The 16,165-nt window shown below is 36.5% G+C and overlaps 1 protein-coding gene across 1 annotated transcript in view; it reads left to right on the plus strand.

Moving 5' to 3' along the window:
* OTOGL (otogelin like) overlaps positions 1-16,165 on the plus strand; it is a 111,013-nt gene that overhangs the window by 32,786 nt on the left and 62,062 nt on the right. Inside the window, exons 15-21 of the mRNA XM_039362937.1 lie at positions 6,167-6,312; positions 8,028-8,154; positions 10,337-10,514; positions 12,349-12,473; positions 12,885-13,094; positions 13,756-13,921; positions 16,067-16,141. Of these exons, the coding sequence (XP_039218871.1) occupies positions 6,167-6,312; positions 8,028-8,154; positions 10,337-10,514; positions 12,349-12,473; positions 12,885-13,094; positions 13,756-13,921; positions 16,067-16,141 (1,027 nt within the window). The remainder of the gene's footprint in view (positions 1-6,166; positions 6,313-8,027; positions 8,155-10,336; positions 10,515-12,348; positions 12,474-12,884; positions 13,095-13,755; positions 13,922-16,066; positions 16,142-16,165) is intronic.

The raw sequence follows: 16,165 nt of genomic DNA on the forward strand, positions 1-16,165 counted from the left end.
GTGTTCGGTTCTCACTGTTGCTTCTTGACCCGCATATAGGTTTCTCAAGAGACAAATGAGATGGTCTGGTACTCCCATCTCTTTAAGAACTTGCCACAATTTGTTGTGATCCACACAATCAAAGGCTTTAGCATAGTCAATGAAGCAGAAGTAGATGTTTTTCTGGAACTCCCTAGCTTTCTCCATGATCCAGCGTATGTTGGCAATTTGATCTCTAGTTCCTCTGCCTCTTCGAAATCCTGCCTGTACTTCTGGTAGTTCTCGATCCACATACTGCGGGAGTCTAGCTTGTAGGATTTTAAGCATAACTTTACTAGCATGTGAAATGAGTGTAATGGTGCGATAGTTTGAACATTCTTTGGCATTGCCTTTCTTTGGAATTGGAATGTAAACTGACCTTTTCCAATCCTGTGGCCACTGTTGAGTTTTCCAAATTTGCTGGCAAATTGAGTGTAGCACTTTTACTGCATCTTCTTTTAAGATTTTGAATAGCTCAGCTGGAATACTGTCACCTCCACTAGCTTTGTTGTTGCTCAGATTTCCTAAGGCCCATTTCACTTCACATTCTAGGATGTCTGGTTCGAGGTCAGTGACCATCTCATTGTGGTTATCTGGGATGTTAAGCTCATTCTTGTATAGTTCTTCTGTGTAGTTTTGCCATCTCTTCTTAATCTCTTCTGCCTCTGTTAGGTCTCTGCCATTTTGGTCCTTTATCATGCCCATCTTTGCATGAAACGTTCCCTTCATATCTCCAATTTTCTTGAAGAGATCTCTGGTCCTCCTATTCTGTTGTTTTCTTCTATTTCTTTGCACTGTTCATTTAAGAAGGCATTCTTATCTCTTCTAGCTACTCTCTGGAATTCTGCATTCAATTGGGTGTATCTTTCTCTTTCTCCTTTGCCTTTCACTTCCCTTCTTTCCTCAGCTATTTGCAAAGCTTCCTGAGACAGCCATTTTGCTTTCTTGCATTTCTTTTTCTTTGGGATGGTTTTAGTTGCTACCTCTTTTACAATGTTGCGAACTTCCATCCATAGTTCTTCAGGCATTCTGTCTATCAGATCCAGTTCCTTAAATCTATTTGTCACCTCTACTGTATATTCATCAGGAATATGATTTAGTTCATATCTGAGTGGCCTAGTGCTTTTCCCTACTTTTTTCAATTTAAGCCTAAATTTTGCAACGAGAAGCTCATGATCTGAGCCACAGTCAGCTCCTGGTCTTGTTTTTAATGACTGTATAGAGCTTCTCCATCTTTGGCTGCAGAGCACATAGTCAATCTGATTTCTATGTTGACCGTCTGGTGATGTCCATGTGTAGAGCCGTCTCTTGGGTTGTTGGAAAAGAGTGTTAGTTATGACCATCGTATTCTCTTGACAAAATTCTATTAGCCTGTGCCCTGCTTCATTTTGTTCTCCAAGGCCAAACTTGCCTGTTATTCCGGTTATCTTTTGGCTTCCTACTTTAGCATTCCAATCCCCCATGATGATAAGGACATCATTTTTGGGTGTTAATTCTATAAGGTGCTGTAGGGCTTCATAGAACCAGTCAATTTCATCCTCTTCAGCACCAGTGGTTGGGGCATAGATTTGGACTACTGTGATATTGAATGGTTTGCCTTGGATTCGAATTGAGATCATTCTGTCATTTTGGGGATTGTATCCCAGTATTGCTTTTCCTATTCTTTTATTGACTATGAAGGCTACTCCATTTCTTCTGAGGGATTCTTGCCCACAGTAGTATACCTGATGGTCATCTGAGTTAAATTCACCCATTCATGTCCATTTTAGTTCGCTGATTCCTAAGATGTCGATGTTCAGTCTTGTCATCTCTTTTTTGACTACGTCTAGCTTGCCTTGATTCATGGATCTTACATTCCAGGTTCCTATGGAGAAAAAATCTTTACAGCATCGGACTTTCCTTTCACCACCAGATATATCCACAGCTGAGCGGTCCTTTCGGCTTTGGCCCAGTCGCTTCATTCTTTCTGGCGCTACTAGTACTAGCCCTCTGCTCTTCCCCAGTAGCATATTGGACACCTTCCGACCTGAGGGGCTCATCTTCCAGCATCATATCTTTTTGCCTTTTAGGACTGTCCATGGGGTTTTCATGGCAAAGATACTGGAGTGGTTTGCCATTTCCTTCTCCAGTGGATCACATTTTGTCAGAACTCTCTGCTATAACCTGTCCGTCTTGGGTGGCCATGCACGGCATAGCTTATAGCTTCATTGAGTTACGCAAGCCCCTTCGCCACGACAAGGCAGTAATCCATAAAGGGGATTCATTTATTATTGCTGCATAAATAAGTAAAAGTACATTTATTTTTCCAATTGCAATCTATAACTACTTGAGTCCATGGAATATCTTGAAAGATACCTAAGACTAAATATCTTCTTGGGTGATCTTGAAAATCTGAGCAGGATCAGACAAGAGACTATCTGGAAATCCCCAAGCTGTAGCCTGGACAAGAACTCAAATTAATTACAGGAGAAGACAACGTAAAAACAATTCTGATTTGTTAAAATCCATTTCTTATATGGATCTCTCCATGAAACCACCAGGAGAGTTAAAGAACTGCTCAACTCAAAAAGGGACATTATCTTTAGCAATGAGCTTCTATGAGCCTTGAATTGCAAATTAGAGTATTTTTGAAATTCTCTTGAACTTTAACTTGTGGCATGTCTTGGAATAACTAAGCTTTCATTAGTGCATGTCAAATAATATTAAAAGGATAAAAGAAAATGCACATTGTGTAATGAAGGCTAGAAGAGCAATACATTGTGGCAATGAAGGCATTTTACATTTGCTTTATAGTTTCTAATTTATCTTTGGTTCTATGCAATACAGATATTAGAAACTGCATGCAGATATTCAATATCTACGTAAATCACTGGGTGAGATCATCCCTGGTTTGAGGTTTAGGATCATCAGTATTCTGATGATACTCAGTTATATCTTTCAGCCTCAGGACCAAAGTCTTGTACCTGGAGACTGTGTGGGCATTAATGGAAAGAAACCAAGTCTGGCTTAATCCTACCAAGATTGAGTGGCTGTAACTGTTGGGACCACCTAGGCCTGGGGATTTTCCATCATTATGCTAAAATGGATTGCCATTCCCCATTCTGGAGTGGTGCACAATTTGTTGCCTTTCCTCAATATCCATCTGATGAACCTGTTCTGTCTCCTCCTGGATTCAGACAATCACTCATGCCCTAGTTATCTCAAGGCTTAAACTGTGAGTTATACCCAGTTTATAGGACAGTATATATTCTCCTCTTATTAGAGAGATTGCCAGGGAGGACAGACAATTTTTATGTAGGCTTTCTCCTCCAGGACTCAAACCCTTCTATCACGCATGCAGTGGCAAAATACTGTGTTGCGGCAATGTCCACAAGAAAAAAATTGGTTACGGGTCTATAGCTGTCAACTTGTGCCAGTTTTTTGGAAATATCTCTAATAATGTTTGGAACATTATATTTACTCACACACTAATTGGCTATCCACTCACATAAACTAGGGAGTGACCCTAACATTTTGAGAACATGTATTTTCTTAACAGGGATGTTATTATTAATGTTAGTACTATTTTATTATTATTATTATTGATCATCGCACAGTCAGCCAGATGTTCAGACTGGATCTGGCATTTTGTCTATCTATCGAGTCCTTACCCAGGACCTGGGATAGGCAGATGTGAATGTTTGATGGTATTACAGATATCGTCGCAGGATGGAAGCAGTTCCTAGTAACGCCGCCTTTTCCAATTGACTAATAGCGAATTTGTCAATGCCAATGGTGTTCAAGTGGTGCTCCAGTTTTTTTAGGATTGCACCCAAGGCGCCTATGACTATTGGTACTACCCTTGCTTGCTTTTGCCACAGTCTTTCTATTTCTATTTGTAGGTCTTTGTATTTTGTTATCTTCTCCAGTTCTTTCTCTTCTATTCTGCTGTCTCCAGGCACTGCCACGTCCACTATCCAGACTTTTTTGTCTTTCTTATCGACATTGTTAAGTCTGGGGTGTTATGTTGCAGGTGCTTGTCGGTTTGAATTCTGAAGTCCCAGAGCAGTTTAATTTTATCATTTTCTATGATTTTCTCTATTTTATGATCCCACCAGTTTTTGCTTACAGGCAAATGATATTTTTTGCAGATCATCCAATGCACCATTGTTGCTACTTTGTCATGCCGCTGCTTGTAGTCAGTCTGTGCAATCTTCTTGCAACAGCTTACCAGGTGGTCCACTGTTTCTTCAGCTTCTTTGCATAGGTAGCACTTACTGTCTGTTGCTGTCTTCTCAATTTTGACTTTATATGCATTTGTCCTTAAGGCTTGGTCTTGTGCAGCCAGAATTAGTCCCTCGGTCTCTTTCTTCAATTTTCCTGCTCTTAGCCATTGCAAGGTCTTGTTATTATCTGCTTTCCCAGCTATTTTTTTAATGTATTGGCCATGTAGTGCTTTGTCTTCCCATGCCTCTATTCTGTTCTTCATTTGGTCTTTCTTGTCGGCCAGTTTGATCTCTCCAGTAATCAGTAAGCCTTCCTGATATACTAATTTCAGTGCATCTTCATCATTGTTCTTCAGATATTCTTCCAAAGCCATTTTTTCTTCTTCAACCATCTGATGTACTTGTAGCATTCCACGCCCACCTATTTGCCTTGGTAGATAAAGTCTATCAATGTCACTGCGTGGATGAAGGGCGTGATTCATTGTCCTTATTTTTCTGGTCTGCCTATCCATTGCTTTTAGTTCTGCTTGAGTCCAGTCCACTATTCCAGCTGTGTATCTAATGACTGGGATTGCCCAGGTGTTGATTGCCTTTATGGTATTTCCTCCATTGAGTTTGGACTTTAAGATCTTCTTCACTCTCTTGATGTATTCACCTCTAACCTTTTTCTTGACTTCAGTGTGCTTGATGTTGTCAGCTTGAAGGATACCCAAATATTTGTAGTAATCTTCCTCATCCAGACTCTTAATGTTATTTTCATGGGGCATCTTGATTCCTTCTGTTTTCACTACTTTTCCTTGTTTGATAGTAAGTGTGGCACATTTGTCCAAGCCAAACTCCATAACAATATCTTGGCTATATATACGGACAGTGTTGAGCAGCAATTCTATTTCAGATGATGTTTTTCCATACAGCTTCAGATCATCCATGTAAAGGAGATGGGATAGTCTGATAGATGTTTTTGATATTTGATAGCCATGTCCTGAGTTATTCAGTATTGTTGACAGAGGAAACAGTGCAATAACAAATAGTAATGGTGACAATGAATCTCCTTGAAATATTCCTCTCTTGATATTAACCTCTCCCAGTCTCTCATCATTGATCTGCAACTGTGTCTTCAATTGTGCCATCGATCTTTATTATTATTATTATTATTATTATTATTATTATTATTATTATTATTATTATTTAATATATTGTAAAAAGTGATGGCTATTGCTGGTCTACGACCATAATAAAGTTATTTGTAATTGTATCTCAGGGCTTAACTATTGCAATAGTGTTTACATGTATCTGCCCCTTGAAAATTACTCAGGAGTTTCAGCTGGTTCAGAACACAGTTTGGGCAGTGATGGACATGCCTTGATATGTTCCTATGACACCTCTGCTCCACAAGCTGCACTGGTTGCCACTCAATTCAAGAAAGATACTAATTATTACCTATAAAACTCTAGATGGTATATGGCCCAGTTATTTGTGGCCTATCTTCCATGGTTTCTGCATGGCTAGTATGAGCAGGTGTGCTCCAGGTCCCTTCTATTAAACAATGTAATCTTTCAGAACCCAGGAAGCTCACCTCCTCCACCTACCTCTGGAATTAGGCTTCCCCCCGAGATCTGAAGAGGTCCTATTCTAGAGGCATTCTGGAAGGCCTTAAACACCTAGCTATTCTCTCAGGCCTTGAGATAGGGTAGATGAGACCCTCCTATTTGAAATATTGTTTGTATTCATTGGTTTGCCATCTTACAGCTCCCATGTAAATCTTTTTGGATTTATTCTTATTTTATTTGTTTTTACTAATTTTTTATGTTGCCATTCAGTTGTAATGTTGCTCTTTAGTTTATGTTATTCTTTTAGTTACGTTGCTCTCAGAATTGGTTGGAGTCAAAAAGCACTGAAATCAAATAAAAAAATAAAAAATAATATACTTTTCAATCTTTAAGCTGAATGTTTAATTGTTGGTGAATCCCATTTCACAACTTTTGATGGTCGCCATTATACCTTTCTTGGGAGTTGTCAGTATATTCTGGTAAAAGGCACCGGGAAAGACAAATTCACACTCACGTTACAGAAAAGTCCCTGTGGACAGGTAAGTTGACAGTTTAATTAACATTTTGTGTTAATAAATAAATCCCTATACATCTAACTCAAAGAAATCCAAAAAATTACTTAAGAAGATTAGTGATTAAAAAAAATCAGAATTTTTCTTGATATTGAGTGTCTTGTATGATCTGAACCTGTTTTTTGTTTCAACTGTAAGCACCGGTTTTGTAAAAACAATTGTGCCTTTTACTTTGATAAATCCTTTTACTATGATTAAATCTACAGGGTTTTTCATTCATGCATGATTATACAAGCATCTACATATTTGGTTACAGTCTGACCAGGTGTCTTAGACGGATAAATGCTCTTGGTGACAGGTCTGAACAGCTTGGTATATTGCCAACCAGATAAGAGCATTTGAAGCTGACTGAGATATTTATTAGATACTTTATGTGCTCTTTTCTTGGAACAATAACTCTGGAAGCCCAGAGTATATAAAAATATTTGAACAAGCATTTAAAATGATGGTTAAAAATCTGGTATATGCTGAATGCAATATTTGAATTATTTAAAAATTATTTTAGTTGATTAACTGAAGTGATTGTATTCCAAGAGGGAGAAAAGTTAGCTGTGATGCTTTTTAATTAAAACTGGTTATGTTTTGTGGGAAGTCAGCCCCACCCCCCAGAAGGAAATATTTAAAAAAGCAGATTCCCCAAAAGTAATAATAGGAGAAAAATCTTAGACAGAAACCAGCCCCAGTCTCCCCCAAGCAGAAACTCAGAAACCAGATTTGATAATCCTATTCAGAAAGGTTGGAGCCAGGAAGCTTGAAGCTGATGAGATTAGAAAGACAAAGACCCTAAAATCTACATACCCCACCCAAACTCCAAAGAAATGACCTTTAGGACATAATAGGATTAACTCACCAATACCAGAAAGGCACACTGAACCTCAGGTCAAAGTTCATGCCACAGGAACAGGAAACAATTCCAAAAGCCCAAGAAGGTACAAAAACCCACCATTCCCAGCTACATGTGGTCAGCTTTCCCAGAGCCATGCTTCTGTCTGGCTCTGCTCTTCAATAAACTACAACCTTCTTTCTAAAGCAGTCTCCATTTTGTTTATTCCTGGCTTGGACTGGACACTGATGAAGATTTTTCTTTCAACAGTTTCAATAGTTTTAATTGTTTTAGTTTCTTGTTTTACTTATTTGTATTATGTACATTATGCTGTGTTTTCATTTACATTTTGCATCTCTAACTTACAGTGTATGTCAATTTTCATGAAGTGACATTTTGCTTTATTAATAATTGTACTTTTCTTTATAATTCTAAACTGAACTTTCTTTTAATCCTATCAAGAGCTCATAAACTCTTATACTAGTGCCTTACACTAGCATTTAATTCATCATTTTATCTTGAAAATCACCATGTCACTCTCTGTCACGTAGATCAACATTTCCAAACTCTGAGGCCTGGGGAACTTTAGGCCACCATAAGTCTCAGGCCTGCATAACTGTTAGCTGTTACTTTTTCAGTCTGAGCTTATACTGTTCAATATTCTTAGCTAGATAGTACATATACATTACAATCTTAAAGGTAGTTCAAGATTAATCTAAAATGTAGTAAGAATAAATTTTGGGGTGTTGGTGAGGAGAAAAGTAAAATAAGAATGGAATATAATACAGATTAACAACATTTGCTCTATATGTTCCTTTTCTCATAAGACTCAGCCCTCCTCTTCCTTTGGTTCATACAGAGCATTGATTATGATTGCATTCAATCTTTGACACTAATTTTTGAAGACGACTTAAGCAAGCAAGTGACTCTCTTCCGGGGTGGTGAAATACAGTACAGTTCCTTCAGCCAGGGATTCACCCTAAATGGTAAGATACAATTTATTATTCATTAGTTAATTATCCTCATGTACCTAAATTCCTTTTAATGTACTGATTTAACTAAGCTGTTTCTGAGAAATAAATTTATTATCATATAGTTTGCCACCAGCCCCTTGTGCCCGGCTGCATTGGGCAAAATACAGAGTCCTCTCCTCCTTTTGCTGGAGATCAAACAAGCTCCATTATTTTAAAAATAAAAGCAAAATATTATTGAAGTCTTTTGGAAAAAGCAGCTACGAGCCACTAGCCCAAGCACGGTATGAAGATTCAGAGATTTCCAGAGAATTCTCCAGTGAATGCAACTCTTTCCTGCAATATGGTTCTGAACATATTTTCACAAAAAGAAAATTGATCAACACTACATTTTAAATGAATTAAAATGAATTTATAATTCAAACCTTGTAGCTTCAGTAAACTTCTTATTCAGTTTAGGAGTCAAAGATTGGTTCAAATTAAATAGTTAGACCTGATTGGTGACATGAACTAGTTGGCTGTCTTACACTATTCTATGTGGCAAGACAGTTGAGTTGGGACAAATGTTGTAGTTACAAGCCGTCTCTTGTTGTAGTTAATTGCTGTATTATACTTCCATCACAGAGTCACCATAGTTATTTCATTCATTCATGATGGTCCACGGTTTTATATTTCTGTTTAGAAAAGCAAAAATAGATTAAACACTTTTCATAGTTTTCTCTTGTCATGATTTTTTAGTATGTCACACTTGTCTTTGTGGAAAAATCTAGTGTTTCACTTAATATATAGGAATTATACATTAGCTGCAAGCAATTATTCTAGTTAAAGTCATTTGAGGCTGCATTAACTACTGAGCTTCTTGCATTTTAGGAGGTTCATAAAGACTTTGGAGAAAAATCACAGTCATTTTTAATTCTCTTTAGTTCTTTTTTATTATAGGAAAATGAGGTCATGAGTGCAAAGTTATCTGTCTGCCAAAAATTCAGTTTTTCAACAGTTGATTTATAAAGCGTTAGCTGAAATGTGCAGATTTTGAAAGTTTATTATGAATAATCTCAAAAGAATCAATAAGACAATGGAACTGTTTTTTGTTCAAAGATGTACATCAATTGAGTATATATTAATGTTTCCATTTGAATGGAAAGAATGTTCAGAAAAGTCAAATACTAACCCAATGTTTCCATAGAAAAAGAGGGGATAACAGCAGATTTTTGTGTAGCTCCACCTGCCATGATGTTCTGCAGAATCCATTGGAAGAGGGCAATAAAAAGGAATGTGTGGTGAAACAAGTAAAAAATAGAATCAATAATGGGTTCAGAATGGATATGGATTGAATCAAGTCAACAATGAGTTCTAGTGAACATGGCTGTCCAGTTCAACAAAGTATATTGAAATGGTTTGACAATATAAAGAGAACAAATGAATATTAAATCACAAAAGAAATATATAAAGGAAGAGTGAATGGGTCAAGAGGAAGAAGACTGAAAACCAGTAACTGAACAGAACTGCTGAGATTTTAAAAACCAAAAAAGATGTAATTATTAACAAACTAGAGACACTGAAGCATAAACATGGTGGAAGCAATTATGATTTGCAAGACTAGAAAACTATGAAGCATAGTGAATGGTTTGGGAATATAAACAAGATTTAACCATATTTCCTTCTTTTTTTGTTCTCATATTTTTAGTTTCTTTGCTTGCTATTTCTTATTCCTTTTTTCCACATTGCATACAGGTAGTCCTCAATTTATGACCACAATTGGGACCAGAACTTTTGTCCCTAAGAAAGATATTTCTTAAGTGAGTCATGCCCAATTTTATGTTTTTTGCTGTGGTTGTTAAGTGAATCACATGAATGTTAAGTAAATCTGGCTTCCTCCATTGACTTGCTTGTCAGAGCTAGCTAGGAAAGCAGCAAGTCATGTGATCCCGGGACACTGCAACTGACATGAATATATGCCAGTTGCCAACCACCTGAATTTTGATCACATGACTATGAGGAATGCTGTGACAGTCATAAATACAAATACTAATTGTAACCAACTTTTTTCAAAATCTTTGTAATTTCAAACAACCACTAAACAAACAGTTGAAAGTCAAGGACTACCTGTAATACTGCTTATTCCCAAAAAGAATAGTGTAATGGGTATGAATCTATGTATGCATATAGAATTTAATTCTTTTTCTGTTATATTCAGGATACATAGAAGTACAGAACATGTCTTCATTGTTTGTGCAGTTAAAAACTACATTTGGTTTAAAAATCCAGTTTGCTAAAGATGGCAAAAGAGTGTATATTCAACTCAGCGCTGAGTGGAAGAGCAGAACGATGGGTCTCTGTGGAACTTATAATGGAAATTTGAGAGATGATTTTCTGTGAGTTGGATTTATACAGTTACTCCATTATTGATTCACAAGTGAATAATTCTGATCATTTGCATTGGTTAAATTATAAAATGCATGCTGTACCTTGTTACAAAAAAGTTTAACCGGTTTTTAAAATTCAAAGGAGCCGTATTTTTTGACAGATATAATATTTCATTTATAAAAATAATCCCACTGTAGATATAAGGTAAAGAAAAAAAATAAACGCATCTAAAATTACAAAAGGCAATAAAAATATTTTCAGATAGAACAGATTAAAGCCATTTTAAAGGAGAGCAAAAATAACAGCCTCAGACAAGAGCCAGCAGCACAATTCAACTAATGTTTAATTGATCAAAGGAAACTGCAGTTGGCAAGGAAAGTTATAAATTTAAACACAAACTTCAAATAAACAGGGAAGGAATTCCATGTTCTCTTTTTCACTAGCAATCTGACATTATCAGTATATTATAGCAACTAAAAATGACTCTAGGCACTCTTTTTACCAACCTTTGACTTATGCTGATGGTCAACAGAATGTACTGGGGGAAAAAAATAGCAATTGAAGCATTACAAACTTGGACAAAAGTAGTTGCTTTGTTTGTTTTTGGTACACTTTTAAGAATATTTTTCAAATTTTATTTTAATGTATTTGTTCATTTTTGATAAGACATCCTGAATTATAATTGTTTGTTATGGACAGAGTTTTGTTTTTAGGAGTTGTATTTACAGTGTCTTCCATACTGCACCATATATAGGGTTATATTATTGCAGTTTTAAAAGGCAGAGAACATTTATGTAGCCTTCTAAATGCGAAGTATTCTTGAGGATGGCGATAAAGATTCTCAATCATCCAGGGAGCATTATCTGGAAGTTGGCCAATGGCAACTGGACTTCAGACTGTTTTGGTTTGAAACAATTTGCTGCTTATCGAAGAAGCTGAGGAAGCTACTTGGATAAGCAGCAAAACATTTCAGACCAAAAAAGAAAAGAAGTCCAGTTGCCATGACTCAACTTCTAGTGTTCTGTCAGATGGACACAGAAAATTGTACTAAAGGGCTACATAATTAGTCTCATAATAAGCTATGATTATTGCTAATTTGGAATCATTTATTTAAATGGAAGATAAGGCTTGTCTTACTGAAATCTGGATAGGGCAGAGGAATGTTTTTCTCTCAGGGATGTGGCCATATAGGTTTGCATCAGCTCAGGAGAGAGGAGATGGGGTGGCATGTGAAATTCAGGAGATTTGTTGGCATTGAAGAATATTATCCCCCAGATAACTGGGTGTAAGGGAATGCTGTTCTTGACTGTCCTCCCTGTTACTGGGCCACTGTGAGAAAAATTCTAAGATCTGTAAGACAAAATCATAGATTTACTTGGTGCTCTGGACACAGAACAAAAACAACACCCATCTATCCATCTATTTATTTTCTATCTATCATCTCTATATGATACAGACACACAGACACAGACACAGATACAGACACACACACACACACACACACACACACTGAGTCAGTACATGGAGATCTACAAAGAATATGGCATTTGTATAATTGCTGTACTAATGTGGAGTAGTTCAGAATATAGACTGAGAAACTGGCAAAGTCAACATATGCAACACAGTACAATTAGAAATTTTCAGCTGAAGTTTCACACAGCAAGGTCCTCTTTTGGTATTAATATGAAGTCAAATCAATCAATCAATCTATAAAACCATCATGTTAGCACAGAACTTTTCCATATGGGCGTATCTCAGAAGACAAAAGAATATTCCAGTATTAAGCATATTTTTCTGGACAGCTTGATTCTTTTGTTTTATCATTCCCGTTTTTCCCCCTAGTTCCCCATCAGGAATGATTGAAGGAACTCCACAACTTCATGCTAATGCATGGAAGATTTCATCAGCATGTCACATACCTGTCAACATTCCTGTGGTTGATCCTTGCAACATTAATCAACAAAATGGTACACTTCTCATTTATTTTGCGATTTTTAATCTACATTTTATCATAATTGCATTACTAGATTACAACTCTTGTTTGGTGTCTGAGTTTTTCCCTACTTTCTGATGTTTTAAAACATCAGATTATTCCTTTACTCTTTGTTTAATATTTTTAGTAGAAGCAACACTTTCTATTTGTTTACTCATTACTTTAAATAGTCATTGAAGATGTTTTACTACTATGGTTTAGTCCCATTTAGGTCAGTGGAATGGGACTATATTGATATAATTGGATGTATTACATTTTACTCAGCATCTAATTTTAGAGTAGTATCTATTATTAGATTTTTTTGTTTTGCTTTTTACTTTTGGATTTATATCTAAATAAACTGAATTAATAAAATGTAATAAGTCAAATGTCAAATTTTTCATAGTTGCATATGCATCCCAGTGTGATCTCATCAATCAAGAACTCTTTGCTCCATGTCACATATACATCAATCCAGATTTATATTACCAGCTATGTCGCTTTGATGCTTGCAAATGTGGGAGAAGTTGCTTGTGCAATGCATTTGCACACTATAGTTATATTTGCAGCAAGCATGGGATTACTATAGATTTCAGATCTCATGTTTCATACTGTGGTAAGTAACACAGAAATGAGAATACCAGCCAGATATGACCTGATCTGAATTCCTTTATTTCTTGATCAAGTCTATAAGGTGAAGCTAATTATTATGTTGGATCTAAGTAGATATTCAAAATGCATGAGACTGTGTATACTAAAAAGTAGCTGATTTAAGATAGCTTTAACCCATTTTACTGTACCTCTACAGAAGAAGAAACAAATCTGACACTTTTAGCTTCCTATTGCCTAATATATATATATTAATATATATTAATGTATGTATGTCCCCATGCACATGTACGTTGGTGTTGGTGTACTGGGAATGGGGGTGAGTGTGCATACATTTCAAATTAGGTGATTTAAAATGCAGCATGGGCTGATTATTTATTTTTCTAACTTGAAATTAGGATTTTTCTCTGAGACCCCATGGGAGAAAAGCTGCCTGCATGTATTTGTGATTAAACACTTTCCCCTGCCATCATGCTGCTAACTGTTGTTTTCTGAGTATCTTTGTTTGTTTGCCATCTATTATATGTAACCAATTTCTCAAGCAAAGTGTCTGGAGGGCATTCTATTCTAACCTAGAGTAGGCTTGATTAAGAAAAAAAGAGAGAAGATTTTGTGCTATATTTTGTATAGAATTTTTGATGTTCCTGTAATTTGATGTATCTCCACAGCAATAGTATGCAGAAGTGGAATGCTGTATCACCCATGTTCCTCCTTCTGTGAGCACTCTTGTTCTTCCCTTTCTCTTCTGGATGCTTGTGATAATGACTGCGCTGAAGGCTGTAACTGCCCTGAAGGAAAATACTTTGAAGAATCTATTAATTTTTGCGTGCCAATGTAAGCTATAGCAAATTTAGTTAAATACATTTTTAAGCTAGCACAAAGCCATGCTATTGTGACTGTGTTTAGGAGGAAGAAACAGTGAGGTTTAGTATCATGTCTCTGTTCAATTTCCACATTTTGAAAAGGGTTAGGGTTCAGATTAAAAATGCAAAAGAATGCAACCGACATGATCAGGCAACTAAAATATTTTTCCTATCAGAAAAGGCTAGAACATTTGGGACTTTCATAATTTAGAGAAAAGTCAACTGAGGAAGAACATGATCAAGGTGTATAAAAGTTTGCATGTATAAAAGAGCCATGGTGGCACAGTGGTTAGAATGCAGTATTGCAGGGTAATTCTGCTGACTGCTAGCCGACTGTCAGCAGTTCAATTCTCATGGGCTAAAGGTGGCCTCAGCCTTCCATTCTTCTGAGGTCAGTAAAATGAGGATCCAGATTGTTGGGGGAAATATGCTGACTCTGTAAACTGCTTAGAGAGGATTGTAAAGCACTGTGAAGCGGTATATAAGTCTGTCCTATTGCTAGTGCTATTGCTATAGCCAGGCAAATGTTTCTCTCCAACTCACAAAGCAGAATCAAGTCATCCAATGAAGCTAATAACTAAATAACAAAGAGATGCAGTTTTTCATTCAGCATATAATTAACCTGTGTGATTCATTACCACAAAATCATGATGGTAGGAGATAATATGGATGGCTTTAAAGAAAATTGAATAAATTATTGGAGGACAGTACTGTTGAGATCTATTAATCTTTAAGTCTTAAAGGTACTCCCAGATGTAGGGGGAGGGGTCATCTGTCTCAGAGGTATCTGGTGGGTCACTGTGAGAAACTGGACTAAGATGGCTGTTTTTATGTTCTTAAAAAAATCTCCTACTAGAATTTGCTTCAGCAGGTGGCAGCGTCTAGCTAACCTCAGTTGATCTCAGGAGCTAAGCCAGAGCTTCCCAAACCTGAATAAATTATTTGAAACTGAGTAAAAGTGGGGTTTTGGGGGGGGTAACAACACACAAACCCACTACCCAATCACAACAGGTAGATCATGGAGATAACTTTCTGATAAGCAGTTTTGGGTAATGAAGGAAAAGAATTGCGAAGCACTGAGATAATTACATGAGTAATTTGAATTCTAGACCAGTTGGCTAGATAGGAGAATCAATAAACAAAGTAGAAGAAATAAATGAAATTTGGGAAAACTACCAAGAAGATTACATCAATGCAGCCAAAAGAAGCCAGATTCAGCTCTAGCATATCTATACTTTTACAAATTTTTAGTGTTGAAAATATTTTAGGACTGTGCATAGCAAAAATCCAAATTACATAGTGGAGCAGAGTAAACTGTTACTGTTACATCAGGGTGAAGTGGCTGAGTTTAAACTCACGTTGGAGAGTCATAGCTTTAAACAGTGTTTGTCCTGTTTTCTGCAGTTGTGAATTACTAAATACACTTTCAGAAATGGGAGGCCACCTAATTGAGTAAATACCTACCTTCCTGTGCTTTTCTCCTTAAAAACATGGTAGTATTTTTTTTGTAGTAAATAAGATAATCATAGTTGCAATTTTGTATGTCTTACCATCTCTAATTTGTAAAAGTCTTGTTACTCTTATACTCAAAAATTATTCTAACATTAAGAACTATTAATTATTTCATATACTCCTTGCTATAATACCAATGTTAGTGCAAGTTTGCTAAGTTGTTCCAGTATTTGTTTCTGTGTGCTGGGGCTGGGCTGAGATGCAGTGGGACAAAACACACACACAATCTTTGGTACTTGAACATGGCAAAGTGGGCCATCTGGTGGCCCTTTGAGGACCTCTGGTGATCCACGAATCACATTTGACAATCACTGGCATAAACAACAGAGAGAATTATTCTGTTCTATTATGTTTTATTTAGTCTAATGATTAAGAAACAGGATTACAACTGGGAGACCATGAGTTCTAGTTTATCTTAGACCAGAAAGCTGACTGGGTGACTTTGGGCCATTGATACTCTCTCAACCAACCTACCCTACAGGGTTGGTTTTTTTGGGGAGGGAATAAGAGGAGGAAGGAATATTAAGTGTACTCACTGCCTTGAGTTATTCATAAAGTAAAAAAGGCAGGATAACAACAAATAAATATGTTTTTGTAAAATTAGGGCTAACTGTCGATGTTATTATAAAGGCAGAAGTTTTCAGCCTGGAGAAATTTTGCCCACACCATCAGGGTCATGGTAAGTTTTGATATCAAGAGTTTC

The sequence above is a fragment of the Crotalus tigris genome, unplaced genomic scaffold (genome assembly GCF_016545835.1).
Source record: "Crotalus tigris isolate CLP2741 ecotype Arizona unplaced genomic scaffold, ASM1654583v1 scf7180000019496.3020429, whole genome shotgun sequence".
NCBI lineage: Eukaryota > Metazoa > Chordata > Lepidosauria > Squamata > Viperidae > Crotalus > Crotalus tigris.